This window comes from Echinops telfairi, unplaced genomic scaffold (genome assembly GCF_000313985.2).
Source record: "Echinops telfairi isolate 266 unplaced genomic scaffold, ASM31398v2 ScPeMD7_29;HRSCAF=101, whole genome shotgun sequence".
Classification (NCBI taxonomy): domain Eukaryota; kingdom Metazoa; phylum Chordata; class Mammalia; order Afrosoricida; family Tenrecidae; genus Echinops; species Echinops telfairi.
In genome coordinates, this window is record NW_022103926.1 from 6,695,407 (window position 1) to 6,713,379 (window position 17,973).

Below are 17,973 nucleotides of genomic sequence, written 5' to 3' on the forward strand. Positions count from 1 at the left end.
TGGGGCAGGGGAAGGCTCAGAGGGCCTTTATCAAGTCCCAGGGCTGGGAGCACGCCACTCCTCCCTCATCCCCTAAACGAACGCTTCCAAGGAAAAGAAACGTTGGTCCTTCGGTGTCAGCCCTCGGTGACAAGTCTGGCGACCTCCGGGGTCCCCCTAAGGCGGTGCCGCTCCCTCCCTCAGGAACCCCGGGTCCCACAGCCCGCCCCGGCCATCACTCCCCTTCTCCCCGGCGGGCTGCGGACGATGGAGGAAGTCGGCTCACCCTCACCCCGTGACCCGCGTGGGCCTGGAGAAGTCCCAAACTTGGTCCAAACTGTCGGGATCACTTCCTCAGGCCCCAGTCTCCTTCCGCGCCGTCCCCAGAGTCCAGCACCCCAGGGCTGGAAGGGCCCCCAATGTGAGGTAGGGCAGTGTCTCCCGGAAGCTTCCAGTTCACAGCCTGCAGAGGCGGGGACAGGCAGGCGGGGCTCAGTGCCGTCAGCCCGTCCCTCTGGGTGGCCTCCGTTACGGAGCCTCCTCTCACCCAGCCCCTCCCTTGGAGTTCCACTTTAAGAGGAGAGGCGGGCTGAGGGTGAGGGGGTGGAGGGAGAGGGGGTGGGCTGGTAGCCCCTGGGTGACATCTCCTGGGGCTGGGGGCAGGTCTGTCCCCATCAGGCTCACAGGCGGCCGGCTCTGGGCTCGGCTCTGGGCTTGGCTGGCTGGCTGTCGACCAAGGGACCTTTTTAGGTTCCCTAGAGAGCCATCTCCAATCACTCTATGCTCAGTACTGGCTGCACCTCTCACCCCTCCTCAAACCACAGGTCGCACTCCCCCCACCCACCTCCTCTCCTTCAAGCAAGCATCCAGACCCTAACAGACAAAATCTCCTGGCCAAAATATGTCCCCCGAAAAATAAATCAATCAAATCTACTGCCAGTTCATGTTGTTGGGTGTCAACAGGTCAGTTTTTGACTCACAGAGCCCACATGCACAACAGAAGAAAACCCAGCCCGGTTCCTGCACTGCCCTCACACTGGTCAGTGTGTGGCCCTTGCGACAGCCGCAGTGGTACACTCCGGGTGGGTTGAGCCCCTGAGCTGCTTGCTAGCAGGGTTGCAGGAGCTCCAAGCAGATTCTCATTCCCTGGGTTGGTAGAGGCCCTGGAGGGAAGGCAAATGATGGATGGTGCCCCACAGTCAGGTCATCAGCCTCCCGAAAGTCTGGGCAGGAGGCCCAGGCACATGAGAGCGGCCTTGATTGCAGAGGCGAGTCTCTGAGGATCTCCCCTTTGTGTTCAGCAGGTGGCTGTCCCCCCACAGGCCAGCCCTGTGGCCCTGCCTCCATGGCTTCTCTGATGCCTCTGCCCTGTGAGGACACTGCCCAAGCACCGTTGTGGACACCAACTGCACTGGCAACCAACCATCAGTTCTGGGTTTGTTTGCATACAATGTTGCTGCAGGTTACTTGTTGCTATAGTCTCAGATGTTCACCTACACATATATGTTTGAAATTCCCAAAAGAGCACGATCAGATGTATAAAGATATAATAAAGAAGCAATAACTTTTTAAACTTCCCAAAAAAGGGTTTGTTATTCAACTTACATCAGAAGTGACTGAAGATAAGTTGAGAGAACAACAGCCCTAGTGTCTGACTGGGACTAACCTGTAAAGTGCTTCTGGGAGGCGGGATCCCAGCAGAAAGATGGCTGCAGGGCCCTGAGGGCACCCTTCTATCTCAAAGTTATCAAAGTTCCCCATATCTTCAGGCACAGTCCTCCTTTCTCCCATTCCCTGGCCACCAGCCAACGGAGGCAGCTCCCACTGAGCCAGCACAAAGCTCTCACAAGAACAGAGGCGGGAACTGGGGCTGGAGTCTGGAGTCGGGCCTGGGCCCCAGCTCAGCTAAAGCTGCACACTGGCATGCTCCGTTCTGCACCTATGCAGTGAAGCACGGTCCTGAGCCCTTCTGAGATTTCCCCTAACCTAGAACCAGGCCAAGAGGACCCAGTCCAGCAGCGTGAACAAACCATTCCACGAGTTCATGGGGTACCTGCGTAAGCAGAATCTGCTTCCCTGCTAGTTGACTACTCACCCATTTTAATATTGTTTTCTCGGCACCTACTATATACCAAATATATATATATATACATACATAAATATAAATCACGGCCATCAAGTCAATGCCAACCCATAGAACCCTTCAAGGACAGGGTAGAACAAACTGGCCCTGTGGGTTTCTGAAGCTGTAACTCTTTACGGGAGTAGACGAGAGGCGCAACTGTGGTTCAGAGGTAGAATTCTCACCTGCCTCATGGGAGGGCCCAGGTTCAATTCCTAGTCAATGTACCTCAGGAGCTACGGCCACCGTCTGTTAGGGGACGCCTGTGGATTACTATGCTGCTGGCAGACTAAGAGAGGAGGCAGAAAAGCCTGGAGATGTACTTCTGAGAGCCACTGAAAATAATCTGATAGGTGGGTTGATAAGGTCACCTTGAGAAGGCGATGACAATGACAATGGGTGGTCTACCCCTTGCCTTCACAGGACCAGGCATTACTCAGTCATCATTCTCATTTAACCGACAACGATTTTACATGGGAGTTCACATCAAAGCTACCTACAGCTTTGAGGGAGTTAACAAGGCACCCAGCGCCCTCCATACTGTCCTGTGTCCTGCTGCCATGGCATGGAGGGGCGCTCCCAGTACAATGCAGATGCAGGACCGGTCCCAGGATCCTGTTTCTAGATAGTCTGACTTGTCCTTATGCCTTTTCATGAACTGGAATCGCTCACCTTATCGTTTTCGATCCCAAACTACGGCTGGAAATCGGGAAGCTGTGCTAACACAGGGAGGGGCAGAGGACACACTGCTCTTGGCTCTCAGGCCTCCGTCCACTGCTGCTCCCCACTGGGTCCTCCCCAGCAGCTCCCGTGCCAGACAGGCAACAAAACTGCAACACACACACACACACACACACACACACACACACACACCCCACACACACACCCCAAAGCCCCCGAAGTTTGCAGTATGCTTCCAAAGGGCTCCAAGCAGAAGCAAGCATAGGAGGGTTAAGCAAAAAAGTGTTAGTACAGAATCAGAGAAAGCGTTATTTCACCCAAAAAAAAAAAAAATCCACACGTGAAGCTATTGTTTCGTGAAAATCCTCCATCTAGGTCGATGCCCTTCTCCAGGCGGCGTTCCCATCCCTCCAGCCCGTTCCTCCAACTCCAGTGTCCACCGCATCCCAACAGCAGCTTGGCTTCCCTGAGGCACTCAGATCAGGCCCCTCTTCCTTGGGCTTTGAGCCTAGGGAACCACAAGAGATCTGAAGGGGCAAGATCAGGGCTGGAGAGGGATGCGGTGAGGTTTCCCGGGGGAATTCTCGGCAGACAGCCCATGGAGAAGGGGCAGGCGCACTGTTGTGATGGAAAAAAGTCCTTGGGGCCCCTTTCTTGGCCCTTTACTCCCCAATGTAGTTTTCCATTTTCTTAAAATTTCTTCAAAATAAGCCCTGTGGATCATTCTATGTCCTATGAGAAAATCTATCAAGATGGCCCCTTGTGGGTCCCCTAAACAGTCACCGTAACATCTGGGGCTGCCCTAACTTCTCAGCCTTGACAGTACCTGGCCCAACAGATGCCCTCCAAAACCACTGTTTTGACAGGAGCTCTTTGTAACGAAGGTGTCCTAGCAAGCGCAAGACCAGTGTGTTACTGAGGGACTTGTTTGCTGCCATCCACTGATCACAGAGACATGCTTTAACACACTTTATTTGGAACGAACACGTGCACGTGCGAACAGATCACCCAGGAGCAATACTTTTGGACGTATCCTCTTATTAGCAAGCACAATGTGTTCAGGGGCTTACAGGAAATATGAGCATAATGGGAACTGGAAGATACCCATGAACCTCACAAAACTTCCAGGGAAAACTGGGGAAAAGCACAATGGAAAGGTCTACAAAGGCCACTATCACTCATGAGTGAATTTAGCAAGTTCATAAGAGCCCTCATATAGTTCAAGTGGGAAAGCCAAATGGAACAGCCACTTTCAAAACCATTTCATTGTTTCTTACAAAGTAACAGATATGCATTAAGCCTAGGATCAGGCCCTTGGTCCTATGTCATTTAAATGAGAAATGAGAGGGGAGGAAGGGGGTGGGTGGGGGGCAGCCAAAGACTCGCATGCAATGATTCATATTGGCTTTATTCGCAGTAGTGAAACACAAAAAACAATTTTTAAAAATTGTAGTATACACTACAGTTGTAACGATGGAATTGGCATACATCTATTCAGCAATAAAGAGGAAGTCATTCCCAATAACATGCAGGTGAGTCTGAAAAATAATGAGCTGGGTGCAATATGCCATGCACGATTTATATGAAATTGTTTAAAAGTCTACCTTGGAGGAGAGCACTCCAGCGACTGCCTGGAAGGACAGGTGGCTGGGGGTGATCCAGGGACCTGAGGGAGCTTTCTCGGGTGATAGACATGCTCTCCTACCTTTTGGGTGGAGTGGATACACAAGTGTCTACATCCCCCAAATCCATTGCACTACACCTTTAAAATCGAAATCAGCTGAGTGACAAAACAGGTGTCTGTATGGAGAATTTGGGGGGTCGGGGGGAAGACAGGCCATAAATTCTTTAATGTACAGTGAACCCTCGCCACTTCGCGCTTCGACTTCCGCGGCTTCGCTCTATCGCGGTTTTTGCGTAACAGCGCATGCTCTGTCATTACTGCCACTGATTGGCTCATACTGTACACGCTTCTGTTCTGCATCGCTACATATCAGATGCATTTTTGCTTTTGTACAGTGTACTGTAATTGTTTGCGATTTTTAAGAAATTTTATCTAAGCCTTTTTTTTTTTTTTTTTGGCTATCTAAGCCTTATGATGGCTCCTAAACGAGCTGCTTCTTCTAAGCCTTCTGACAATAAAAATAAGCGCCAGAGGAAGATGCTCACCATCCAGGAAAAGGTAAAACTTTTGGATATGATCAAAGATGGCAAGAAAATCGTGGAGGTTGCACGCCATTTCGACTTGAATGAGTCTTCCGTTCGCTCCATCCGTAAAGAGGAAAAAAACATCCGTGCTACGGCTACTTTCACTTTCAACAAGGAAGCAAAGAGCATCGTGACAAGTCGTAATAAGTTCATAGTAAAAACGGAGTCTGTCCTAGCCGTTTGGATCAATGGCAGGCGCAAGAAAAACATTCCGTTGGATTCGATAGTCATCCAGGAGAAGGCAAGGCAGCTCTATCAGCGTTTTACAGCAGACAAACCTCAACCAGAATCCTCTTCTGCAATCCTCTATGCTCTAACTACGAAAATATTTGATTTACAAATAAGGAATCCTACTTCGCGGAATTTCATTTATCACGGTAGGGTCTAGAACCGATTAACCGTGGTAAACGAGTGTTCACTGTACTTGCTTCTAGAATAAGATTAGGAAGTGAGAATGTTAGACTTATTATTAAAGTTCATTAACTATTTGAATGTTGACACTCATGTATCATTTAAAAGAGAAAAAAAAGTGGTTACAAATAAAGCCTAAGCCTAAACCTCAGATTAAGCCTAAGCCTTGCCAAAAGCTGGGACAACATTAACTATGGCTTCCCAGAGAAGGTAGGATTATGAGCCATTTTGTTTTCTTCTTCAGGATTTATAGTGCTTGTTGATTAAAAAAAGATGAATACTAAATGTTGTAAACGGGAAATAACAAAGCTATTTCCACTTTGGGGACCCAGCTGCTTCTGACTCGAGATTTCTGAACACTTGGTGGCACTGTCAGGTCAATGTCCCAATGGCAAGGGCCTGGTTCAGACTCATTAGTGGGAAAAAGGTGAGGCTCTCTGCTCCTGTAAAGATTTACAGACTGCATCAAGGGTCGCCACCACTTGTCTATCAGTGTGTTGTACTGTGGTGACGTGTGTTGCTGGGATGCTGGAAGCGGTCGTTCGTATTTCAAGTGCCAGCAGGGTCACCCACAGTGAACAGGTGTCAGCGGAGCTTCCAGACTAAGCAAGGACTATGAAAAGGGAATTGGCTTTCCACTTCGAAGGAAGTAAGCACTGAAAACCTTATACATAGCTTCGAAATACTGTCAGAGAGAGTGCGAGAAGACGAGGTCCCCAGGTCAGAAGGCACTCCAGGGAAGCCAGAGGAAGAGCCGCCGTCCAACAGCAGAGTCTGCCATAAGGACACAGAGGAAGAAAGCCCGGGGAGTAAAGACTTCAGCACCTTCACTTGCTGTAGGGCATAACTCAAAACAAGAAACAGCTGCAAAAATCTACTAATAATCAGAACCTGGGACCTATGAAGTATGAATCAAGGAAAATTGGAAGCCATCCAAAACTAAACAGAACGGATAAAGATTGATATCCTAGGCTGAGCTGAAATGGGCTGGAATTGGTCATCTTCAACCAGAAAATTACACGGTTGACGATGCTGAGAATGACACGCAGTCATCATCACAAGGGACGACGCTGCCTGGGATAGGCTTCTATCTACCAGCATTCAAGGAAATCCAAGCAACACAATTAGTATCCAAATTTATGCACCAACCACTAACGCTAGTGATGAAGAAATTGAAAAATTGTGCAAATGCCTTCAATCTGAAATGGATCAGAGTGCAATCAAGATGCATTGATAATTATTGGTGACTGAAATGCAAAAGTTAGAAACAACGAGGAAGAAACAGTAGTTAGCAAATAGGGTCTTGGTGATAGAAACAAAGATCCCTTACCAGAATTTTGCAAGACCAAAGACTTCCTCATCGCTAATACCTTCCTTCAACATCTATACACAGCTACACACAACAACTATACAAACGGCAACTACACACACGGACTTCTCCAAACACAATACACAGAAGTCAAATGGACTGTCTGTGGGGAGACAAGATGCAGAAGCTCAGCATCAGCAACTAAAACCAGGCCAGTGGACAGGCCACCGAGGGCCATCAACTGCTCATATGTAAGGTCAGGATAAAGCGGAGGAAAATTAGAACAAGTCCTGGAGACCTAAAACCTACGGACCTCGAGTCCACCTCACTTGAATTTCAAGAACATCCACAGAACAGGGTTGGTGCATGTAACACTAACGACAGAAGAGCCGATGAACTGTGGGAGGACATCAAGAACGTCAGAAACAAAGAAAGCAAACAGTCATTAAAATGGCAGGAAAGAAACAATCAAAGTGGATACCAGCAGAGACCCTGAAACTTGCTCTTAATGTTAGAGTAACTAAGACAAAAGGAAGAAATAATGAAGTTAATAGCCGAACAGAACATTTCAAAGGGCAGCTGGAGAAGACAGGTGAAAGAGGATAATGAAATGTGCAAAGGCCTAGGGTGAGAAAATAAAAAAGGAAGAACCGACCCTGCGAATCTTAAACTGAAAGAACTTAAGAAAAAATTCAAGCCTCAAATTGCAATACTGAAATGAGAAAGGCAAAATATTGGATGACGCAGGAAGCATCAAAAGAAGATGAAAGAATGCAGTCACTGTACCACAGAGGACTCATCAACATTCAATTACTTCAGGAGGTCGCATATGATTAAGGTCCAATGGGCTGAAGGAAGTACAGTCCAAGTTGCAGTGAAAGCATTAGCAAAAAAAGTGTTTCCAAGAATGGTCTGACTACCAATTGAAATGTTTAAACAAAAAACAAAAATTATCAAGAGGACATGGGGGAAAGAGGGGGAGGGTGGGACGAGGAGCTGATGCCAGGGGCTCAAGTAAAAAGAATATGTTTTGAAAAAGATGACAATGGATGTACAGATGTGTTTCACACAACGGATATCTGTATGGATGCATTGTAATAAGAGCTGTAAGAGCCCCCAATAAAATAAATAAAATAAACACCCAAGACATCTTGCAAAAAAGGAAAAGAAAAATGTTTAAACAAGCTGATGAAGCTCTGGAAGCACTCACTGGCCTATGCCAGGTTAATTTGGAAGATTTGGCCAACTGACTGGAAGAGATCCATATTTGTACCCATTCCAGAGAAAGGTCACCCAAAAGAAAGCAAAAATTATCAAACAATATCATTATTATCACATGGCCTCCCCCTCCCCCTCATTGAAGGGGTTGTGGGTCTGTAAACTGGCTCAGGACTGGGAATTGATTGAGTGATCGTGACTGTCTATTCTGCTGTTCACCTGTATAGATCACGTAAATATTTAGTAGGTTTCCCATCTATTTCACTCCTAGGGACACCGTGGCTAAGTAGCCAATGCCATAATTCCACGAGACAGGTTGCTCTGATTACTACGGAAACCTTGTTGTCTATTATAACCACGCCCACCCTGTCTCTGTTGATTCAGTGCTGACACCTGCCCTCTACCATCACGGGGACCAATCAGCCCCATTGGGGCAAATGCTTAGGGCAGTGCCCACTGTTAATCCTGGTGCACATAAAATAGCAATTACAGAGTCTTAAGAGATGCTGGGGCCCACTTCACAAACTTGTTCCTTATGGTTGTGGTAAAGAGTATGTCCTCAGGACACCCCCTTTTTGGGTCTATGGGGATATCCTGATAGATCCATTCCAACTTATACGTATTCGAAAACTCGAGCAGATCTTTATGAGTATAGCGTGCTTCTTCTTCTTGGGTAATCATCTCAACCTCACCTTTAGGGGCTTTCTGAGCCTTAATTTTAGTAACAGGTCTAGCGGAAATAATGGGTGGTGAGGGTGTTTCCTGGGTGCTCTCAGCAATATCTTGTAAGGCATGTCCCTCAGGCAATGCTACAGATGCAGCCCCACCTGGATCCCAGCCTGAACAGTTCGGCTAATCTGCTCAGGTGAGGGTTGTTTTATTGATAGTGAATTAATACTTTCAGCTGGGAGGGGTGAATCCATTGACTGGGTGGGTCAATTGCCTCTAGGGGCTCAATATCCTCCTCTTCTGGATCATCAGCTCATATGTTCCCATCCCATGTTTCAGGGTCCCAGCTTTTCCCTATCAATGCCCTCACTTTGGTATCAGACACTGCTCTAGATCTGCAATTCAGCCACTCGCATCATGAGACTCTGCACCTGGTTCTCAGCAATGTCAGCTCTATTACTAGGGAAGAGAAGGCTCTTCTTTGTAGCACAGGCGGAAGTTTTCAAATCCGTTAGTCTGCACCTGAGGCGCACTTCTGAGGCTCTGAGACCATCCCTTCTCCTTAATCATACTTTCCATTGTAAGGAGGACCAGCCAACAAGCTTCCCTATACTTGCCATCCTGACAAGACTGCTGGAAACTATCAAACACGATCACTCAGAGCCTCTCCTCTAACCGGCACTTCATCTATCGGTGGTGCCACTGTAGATATTAGCTCTGCTATTTCACACCATGGATTACTAAGAGTGGCAGACTTATCCAGGCCTTTGGATGTAGAAATGGCATTATTAGTGCTGCTAAGACTAATCAGGCTGGAGAGTCAATTTAAGAAGCCCATATTTATGATTTTATTTCTCTAGACCCACTCTCGGTACCAATTATGTTAGACAGGGTTCTCTAGAGAAACAAAACCAGAATGCTAGCAATTATATATATATTTATATAGATAGATAACATAAGAAATAAACAATCTATAAAGCAGTACAAATGGCTCAGTGCAACTCACTCCTGTGAGACAGTTGTGAGACACTGGCAGTCCTTCATGTCTTGAGGGCCTCCAGGTAGTCCTCTGTAGAGCAATTCAGGCTATCTGGGCACAGGCAGCAAACAGCAAGGCAGGTCACTAATAGTCAGCCAGATGACAGGGTCCGACAGTCCCCAGCTCAAGAGATGTAAATTCCAATGGTGTGGCGAAGCAGGTCTTGAAGGAACCTCAAATTACAGCGACACAGTCCATGGGTTAGGTGTCCCACAGGTAGTGTAGTTTGCAAACTGAGGCACAGAAAAAGCAAGGCAGCCACACACTGGTCCAATAATCAAAGAGCAAGAGACAAGAAAGGCGAGGTTCGCCAAGCCATTTATCTTTCCTTCCTTCAATTAACCCCACATGTGTTCATTGGCCATGTTGGCACAATAAACATTAACTATCTCAATGGGGTACCAATTGAAATGTTTAAACAAGCTGATGAAGCTCTGAAAGCACTCACTGGCCTATGCCATGTTAATTTGGAAGATAGTTATTTGGCCAACTGACTGGAAGAGATCCATATTTGTACCCATTCCAGAGAAAGGTCACCCAACAGAAAGCAAAAGTTATCGAACAATATCATTACTATCATATGCAAATAAAGTTTTGCTGAAGATCATCCAACAATGGTCGCGGCTGTACATGGACAGGGAGCTGCCAGAGGTTCCGGCTGGACCCAGAAGATGTGGAGCAAGGGCATCATTGCCCTGTCAGATGGATCTTGGCTGAAAGCAGAGACTACCAGAAAGATGTTGACTTGCGTTTCATTGACTGTGCAAAGGCATTCGACAGCGTGGATCCTAACAAAGTAGGGATAGCTTTGAGAAGAAAGGGATTTCCAGAACACTTCATTGTCCTCATGCAGATTTTGTATATGGATCTAGAGGCAGTAGTGTCAGAACAAGGGAATACTGCATGGTTTAGAATCAGGAAAGGTTTGCATCAAGGTTGTAAACTCTTACCATACTCATTCGATCAGTAAGCTGAGCAAATAATCAGGAAAGCTGGATGATGTGGGGAAGAATGCAGCGTGAGGATCAGAGGAAGGCTTATTTAACCACCTGTGATATGCAGATGCCACAACCTTGCTTGCTGAAAGTGAGGAGGACTTGAAGCACTTGCTGAGGAAGATCAAGGACTGCAGCCTTCAGTACGGACTACAAGTCAATGTAAAGAAAACCAAATCCTCACACCTAGACCAATAGGTGACATCATGGTAAGTGAAGTTGTCCAGGATTTTGTCTTGCTTGTAGTCTCACAGAAGCAGCAGCCAAGGTATCAAATGCTGCACTGCAGCGAGTGAACGGGCTGCACAAGACCTCTTGAAATGTTGCAAAGTGGTTACCTGAGGACTAAGGTGCGCCTGACCAAAGCCACGCTATCTTCCATCACCTCCTGTGAATGTGAAAACGGAACACTGAGAATGGATGCGTTCAAATGTTGGTGCTGGCAAAGATGGAAGTATGGTGGACTGGCAAGAGGACAAACAGATGTGTCTGGGGAGAAGTACAGCTAGAATGCTGCTGAGAAGCAAGGATGATCAGGCTTTGTCTCATGGACTTTGGACCTGTGGTCAGGAGAGGCCAGTCCCTGGAAAACCGCATGGTGCTTGGGGTCGCAGAGGGTCAGTGGAGAAGAGAAAGGCGCTCCGCAAGATGGAGTCACACAGTGGCCCCAACCACTGGTTGACACACAGGCTCAGTTGTGGGGAGGGACAGGCAGTGTTTCAACCTGTTGAACACAGGCCTCCTCTGAGTCGGACTTGGCTAAACAGCAAGTAACAACCCCACTCAGGGTCGGTGCGTGGGAATCAACTCTGTGGCAGTGGGCCTGGTTTTCCTGAAAAAAGAAGTAACATGAGCTCTGCTGAGGCTACGTGGTTATAAAGTTACAGAACTTGATTAAGGCCCAAGGAGCTGGCACTGGGCTTCATTCTTCCTACCAACTGCATGAAGTCTTTGTCTACCAGACAAAGAACCTCAATCTTCAAGCAGGCAATGGTTTTAGGGGCATTTTCTTAAATCTGCCAAAATAGAACTCCGGACGTTGAAACAATTTGTTCAGGGTCACACAGGAGAGGGAGTACAGCGCTCAGATCTCCTTACCCACTGTCCAAGGCTCCCTCTTCCAGGGCTGCAGCCTCCACCCACCCCACCCGCAAGGACTGTGGCCCCCTCAGAGTCAAGAAACCGAGCTAGCAGCTCCACTGAAGCCCCCTGGGGCATGCTCTGCACAACCTGCGCCCAACTTTCAATGAAGGTGCTATGTGTGCCCTGACTTCTCAGCTCCTCTGTTCTCATGACTTAAAGTTACAAAAGTAAACATACGGGATTCTAGAGATTCAAAATACCTAGAGATAGCAAAGTGTCCTCCCTCCCTGGGCCCCCAATCACCATCCCTCCCCAGATGTGAGCACTGCTAACATCTGTTAGCAGGGCACTCCAGAAAGTTCTCTCTGCACTTAAACGGATTTGAACAGCTTCTTTATTGCCTTAAATGAGATAATACAGTGGAGCCTGCAAGAGCCAGAGCCCATGTAAGGAAAAGCCTAGCAGAGAATGGCAACGTCAATATTTCCCACTGAAAATAAGGGAAAGAACGTAACTCTCCCACAACATCAGCTCCTCGAGGGCAGGGAATGGACTTTGTCTCTCACTTTATCTACCCCTAGTGCCTGAAACAGTGTCTGGCATATTTCACATTCCCTCACTGCCTGCCATGGAACTGATTCCGACTCCTAGCGACCCCACAGGACAGAGTAGAACTGCCCCTGTGGGTTTCTGAGACTGTCACTCTTTACGGGAGTAGAAAGCCTCATCTTTCCCCTGTGAAGCAGCTGGTGGTTTCAAAGTGCTGACCTTGAGGTTAGCAGCCCAATGCATAATCCACTATGCCCCCAGGGCTCCAGGCATATGTTCCATTTTTGATAAATGTCAAAAAAAAGACCATATTCAGTCAATCCTCCCCACTCCACCCCGCCCCACCCCAAATCAAGGAATAAGGCACAAAGGTTATTTCCACAATACACTGCCACCTGGATAAGGGCTACGCTTATCACTCTCACAGCTGCTTCCCCAAAGGTTTGTACCAAGGATATACAACAGCAATAAACACTGTACAGGATGGGAGTGCTCACTCATCCACGTGTCTCCATGTCTAGTGGCTGAACAGTATGCAGGAGGGACTCTGTGCAGGACACTACGTCCTGGTGCTACTGAGCCATTTCCTCTGGGTGAAGTCACGGGGGGAGAGACATCGTGAACACCTGGAGCAGCGCCATGGCAGAGATGATAACTCCTCCCTGCTGTTCCAAAAATGAGGGAAAGGCCAGGTTTCAGTCTCCAATCATGCAATGCTGGAGGTTTCTATGACTACTCGTCCTCAGGGAACCAGGCCACCCGACAAATCATCAGCATGTGCCAAGCCACCTTACAGGGCAGTGAACTACTGTAGCCAGCATCTGTGATTTTCACAGTGACTGGGTGGGCTATGCAAATAAGGTACTAGCAGCCCCACCCAAGTAATGGGACACTTTGCTGCTAATGTAAATTAAGTGCATGGCACCTTTGTGGGAGTGAGATTGTGCAAACAAAGTGCATGGACCCCTAATGAGGAGATTGGTCAGCTCTGCTATCCCATGAGGCTGAAAGGGAGACACAGGGAGGAGAGGGGGCAGGTGCTGTAACACTGGAGACTGTGAGAGACTGCAGGGAAACAGAAATAGGAGCAACAATGGCAATAAGAAGGCAGGAACCAGGAGACCTGAGTGAGATAGCTGTGCTGAGGCTCGCTGGCCCACAGAGCAGGGAGCGGAGACACTGCCCCAAAGGCCCTGAGAGCAGAGCCCTCCAGCGGAGGGCAAGAAGAAGCTCTCCTGAGCGAGAACCATACCTGGAGTTGTTCTTGTTACTTCTGAGTCCAAAAGTCCTTCCTGATCCAAAGTCATACACGGTTACTTCCCAGAGAAGCCCGTAATCGTATTGCCTGTAAGTGCTATGTGACCACTGCAGCGAATGATCAGCGGCTGTCAGAACTGGAGGAAATTGGAGAGGGGAGGGAGGTCCGACCTCGGCCTCACAGGAATCAGTCCTGGTCGGATGTTTATTCTCCTCCCTGCTTGTAAGGTGGCCAAACACCCGGCCTTGCTCCGTTTTTATACTTCTCTTGCTTTCAGTATTCCTTGTAGAAAGGAGGTACTTCAGTTATGTAGCAAACCTGGCAGCTGGAAGCCTCAATGCTTTACTCGCAACACCATTTCTTCGCCGTAACTGTGAAAAGGGCATGGAGCTTAATGGCATCCGTCTGCTTTGGGTTCTGCCCAGTCCCCCTCAGTGAGCTGTTAGGATCTTCAGAAAACCATCATCTAAAAGGGTGGAGGAAGGCTACTTAGAACTGTTCAAAGAGAAAGCATTACAACTGAGCTCTATGGTTTGGGTACAATGGGGTAACCTGATGTTTCTCTGGCACAAAATAAATTTCTGAGAAAATACAGGAAACGAAGGCTTCCTGTGGGTAAGCTGACCAACAGAAGCCACTAGAACAGTGGTTCTCCACCTTCCTAATGCCCTGACCCTTTCATACAGTTCCGCAGGTGGTGGTGACCCAACCATAACATTATTTCCACAGCTACTTCATAACAGTTATTTTGCTACTGTTATGAATCGGACAACCCCTGTGAAAGGGTCGTTGGATCCCCAAAGGGGTTGCGACCCACAGGTTGAGAACCACTGCACGAGGACAATGTGTGTGTGGGGGAAGGCTACATTGACCTCACCTGTATCTCTGAGAGATCCTGAAAATGCTACTCAATACACAGTTGTGCTTAACAAGTAAAAAAGTGGCAGCCTTGAATGTTAGGGTCTTCTAAGAACGAGCTACACGGGACCAAAAAGATCAATGCAACTCCAAAGAACAGCCAAGAGCCTGAGAGGGTCGTGCGCTTCCGTGAACGGGGGAGAGCCACTGGGAAGAGCAGGTGAAAGTGGCTATGAAAGCTGAAGAACGAGATCAAGGTCACCCCTAGACTGAGTGACGAGGGCCTGTTCGGTTGTGCATATGCTCAGCAACAACAAAGAGAAAGTGAAAGTGAAAACGAAAGTTCCTCCATCTGTAGACAATTGGACCTCCCCTCACAGAAGGGTCACAAGGAAGAGATGAGCCAGTCAGGGTGCAGTATAGCACCGATGAAACATACAACCTTCCTCTAGTTCTTTAATGCTTCCACACCCCCACCACCTATCATGACCCCAATTCTACCTTATAATTCTGGTCAGACTAGAGCACGTACCCGGATACAGATCAAAGCTGGAAACACAGGGAATCCAGGACAGATAAACCCCCCAGGACCAATAATCAGAGCAGCGATACCAGGAGGGTAGTGGGAAGGTGGGGAAGAAAGGGGGAACTGACCACATGATTGAGATATAACCACCCCCACTCCCAGGGGGACAAACAACAGAAAAGTGGGTGAAGGGAAATAGTGGTGAGTGTAAGACATGGAAAAATAATTGATAAATTATTAAGGGTTCATGAGGGAGGGAGGGAGGGTGGAGGAAGGAGGGGGGAACAATGAGGAGCTGATACCAAGGGCTCAAGTAGAAAGAAAATGTTTTGAAAATGATGGTAACCTAGGTACAAAGGTGCTTGACACGATGGATGAATGTATGGATTGTGATAAGAGCTGTAAGAACCCTCAATAAAAGTTTTTTTTTTAATTTTACTTCGTAAAAGATAATCATTCTTTCGCCTCAATTCTACCACGAAGCAACAGTAGGTGCCAGCCTGCCTTCTCTGCGCTGTGCGACGCCAGCTCTCAGGAGCATGCTGACACTATCCACAGGATGATCTGCATGACACCTCCTGACAAGGATGACCCTGGACGACGTTAGGCTGAGTGAGCTAAGTCCATCACACAAGTGGTCTCTATTCTATGAGACCGCCATTGAAGAACATCAAACAACGGTTTCCACACTTAAAGATGTATACACAGGCAAAAGAGCCGCCTCAGAGACACACATGGGACTGACAGAAATCCTTTAGGATAGCAATCCTATCATCGTCTCCACAGCCAGTTGACTAAGTTAGTTTTACTGAAGGAAATAGAGTGAACTCCTTACACTAGATTCTATTGGAGGGAAAAAAAAAAGTCAAAAGAGAGCTTTGGATGAAAGCCAAAATGTAGCATGGAATGCCCACGGCTAGAGAGATCATGGGAGGGCTGGAAGGCTCTCAGAGTTGAGTCCCAGGATAATCCCCTCATAGTACAGTGCCACAAATCGATGAGTCCAAGTTCACACAATACTGAGAAGTCAAGGTCAGGAGATCTTGGTCTCCTGCCTTCTGGCCTGTTTCCTCCATGCTATGACATGGACAGAAAGGCAACGCCAACACACCATTCCACATTCCACATTCCTGTGAAGCCTCTAATCTCCCGCCTCTTCTGTCCAGGCGACTGGAAACCTATCTGGGTTCCCTCGGTATTTCAGTATTTTCCACTTGGTATATTATGAATGAGGAGAAGCCGGTTTACGAAGTTACACCTTTATACTCCAGTTCAACACTGACTGAAAGTCCACTCTAAGTCAGCCATGGCACTGGGCCACAGGAAGCACCAATGCGAGGGTCAGTCACACATGGCTCAACCACAGCGCAGAATGCAGTTACCTTGTTCGTATGGGGGTAGAAGGGGACCCAATTTGAGCAAGAATAAATTTGATCAAGGAATCGAATTACTTCAATCTGGTTCCTAGTGAGTACTAATCCACATCACAAAAGTCTAACAATTTTAAACCAACTATAGGGTCCGTGGTAGTGGGTGGGTCAGACTGGACCGAGAAGGGCAGGAAGGGTCAGGACCCCATCACCAGGAAGAGGCGCAGATTCGATGGTTTCAGCGGCAGGAAATGTCCGAGAGCTCTTGGGGAGAGAGTCTAGGTCTGGAGACAGAGGGCCAGCCTGACCCACACCAAAGATTTCACTTCCAGACTCACTGGAGGTCTAGGAAGGCACATTTCACTTTTTCAAGCCCCTCAAACCTGGGGCAATTTAAAAAGCAATGCACAGCTACGCTGAAGGAGGCCCTGAGGTGGCTCCACTTTCTTCCTACCTCCCATTCACCAGCAAGTCTGAGTGGAATTTCCAGTCCCAGCTTCTCCAGCTCCCGCTCCCTGTACTTCACATACTGCCGGTACCCTGCATAGCCACCGCCTGTTGCCAACAGAACGGGCCCGGGCCGCAGCAGGTTCAAGGCACGAGCAGAAAGCGTGTGCACTCTTCTGGCATCTGTAATAAAAAACAGGAACATTTTGAGCCTGAGGGATGCGGCAGGGAAGTCACACAGAGCTGACACAACAGGAAGACCAGGAAAAGCTGGTGCATCCCAGGAGACCTTGGCAGAGTGGCCAGACCCTGAAGGGCTATGGCGAGACAAGTGCAGCCTTCGGAGGCCCTTCGGGGACCTTTTCCCTCCAAATTCTCTCCTTAACAGGCACCTTTCTGCGTTAAAGACGAAGCTCTCATGCCACAATAGTTCCAATCACACAATTTAAGATGGGACCCAAAGGAGATTAATAAACTAATCAAAGGTGTCCAGTTTGCTTCCAAAATGGACAGGACTCAGTGCCAGGTACCATTTCCCACCAGGCATCTCTAGTCTTGCTTTTATAATCCAGGTTCCATTCGGATGGAGCACTGTTGTTTCCAAATGCAAAAAAAGAGAAAGAAAATCATACAACACGACAAATGATATAAAACAAAAAGACAACCCAATTTAAAAACGGGCAACGCATTTGTCTAGACAGAGATACAAATGGCCAGCGAGCACAGGAAAAGTTGCTCAATGTCATTAGCCAGAAGGGAAATTCAAATCAAAACCACTTCACACCCACTAGAATGGCGACAGATCATAACAAGCACTGACAAGGATGTGGAAAAACTGGAACCCTTGCCATAGCTGTTGGGACTATAAACTGGTCAATCGCTTTGAAAAACAGCTAGACAGTCCGCACTAAAAGTTAAACACACAATTACCATGATCGGCGATCCGAACCCAAGAGAAAGGAAAACTACGTCCCCACACAAGTCTGGGTGCAAATATTCAGAGAAGCATCATTCTAAAATTGGAAGCAACCCAAATGCCCTTCAACTTATGAAGAGGTTAACAAGATAAGATGGGGTTTCACAACCAAAAGGAATGACGGTCTGAGACATGCTAAGACATGGACCCTGAAAACATTATGTGACAGAAGCTCGTCACAAAAAGCCACAGGTTGCATGGTTCCATTTATACCAAGTGCCTAGAATAAGTCTAGAGACGCAACCCCGATTAGTGGTTGGCACAGTCTAAGAGAC

General features: G+C 47.8%; 1 protein-coding gene across 1 annotated transcript in view; it reads right to left on the reverse strand.

Moving 5' to 3' along the window:
* PISD (phosphatidylserine decarboxylase) overlaps positions 1–16,927 on the reverse strand; it is a 25,717-nt gene extending 8,790 nt beyond the window's left edge. The window contains exons 1-2 of the mRNA XM_045289562.1: positions 16,730–16,927; positions 13,516–13,820 (exon numbers count right to left, since the gene is read on the reverse strand). Coding sequence (XP_045145497.1) covers positions 13,516–13,820; positions 16,730–16,927 — 503 coding nt within the window. The remainder of the gene's footprint in view (positions 1–13,515; positions 13,821–16,729) is intronic.
* Positions 16,928–17,973: the final 1,046 nt, after the last annotated feature.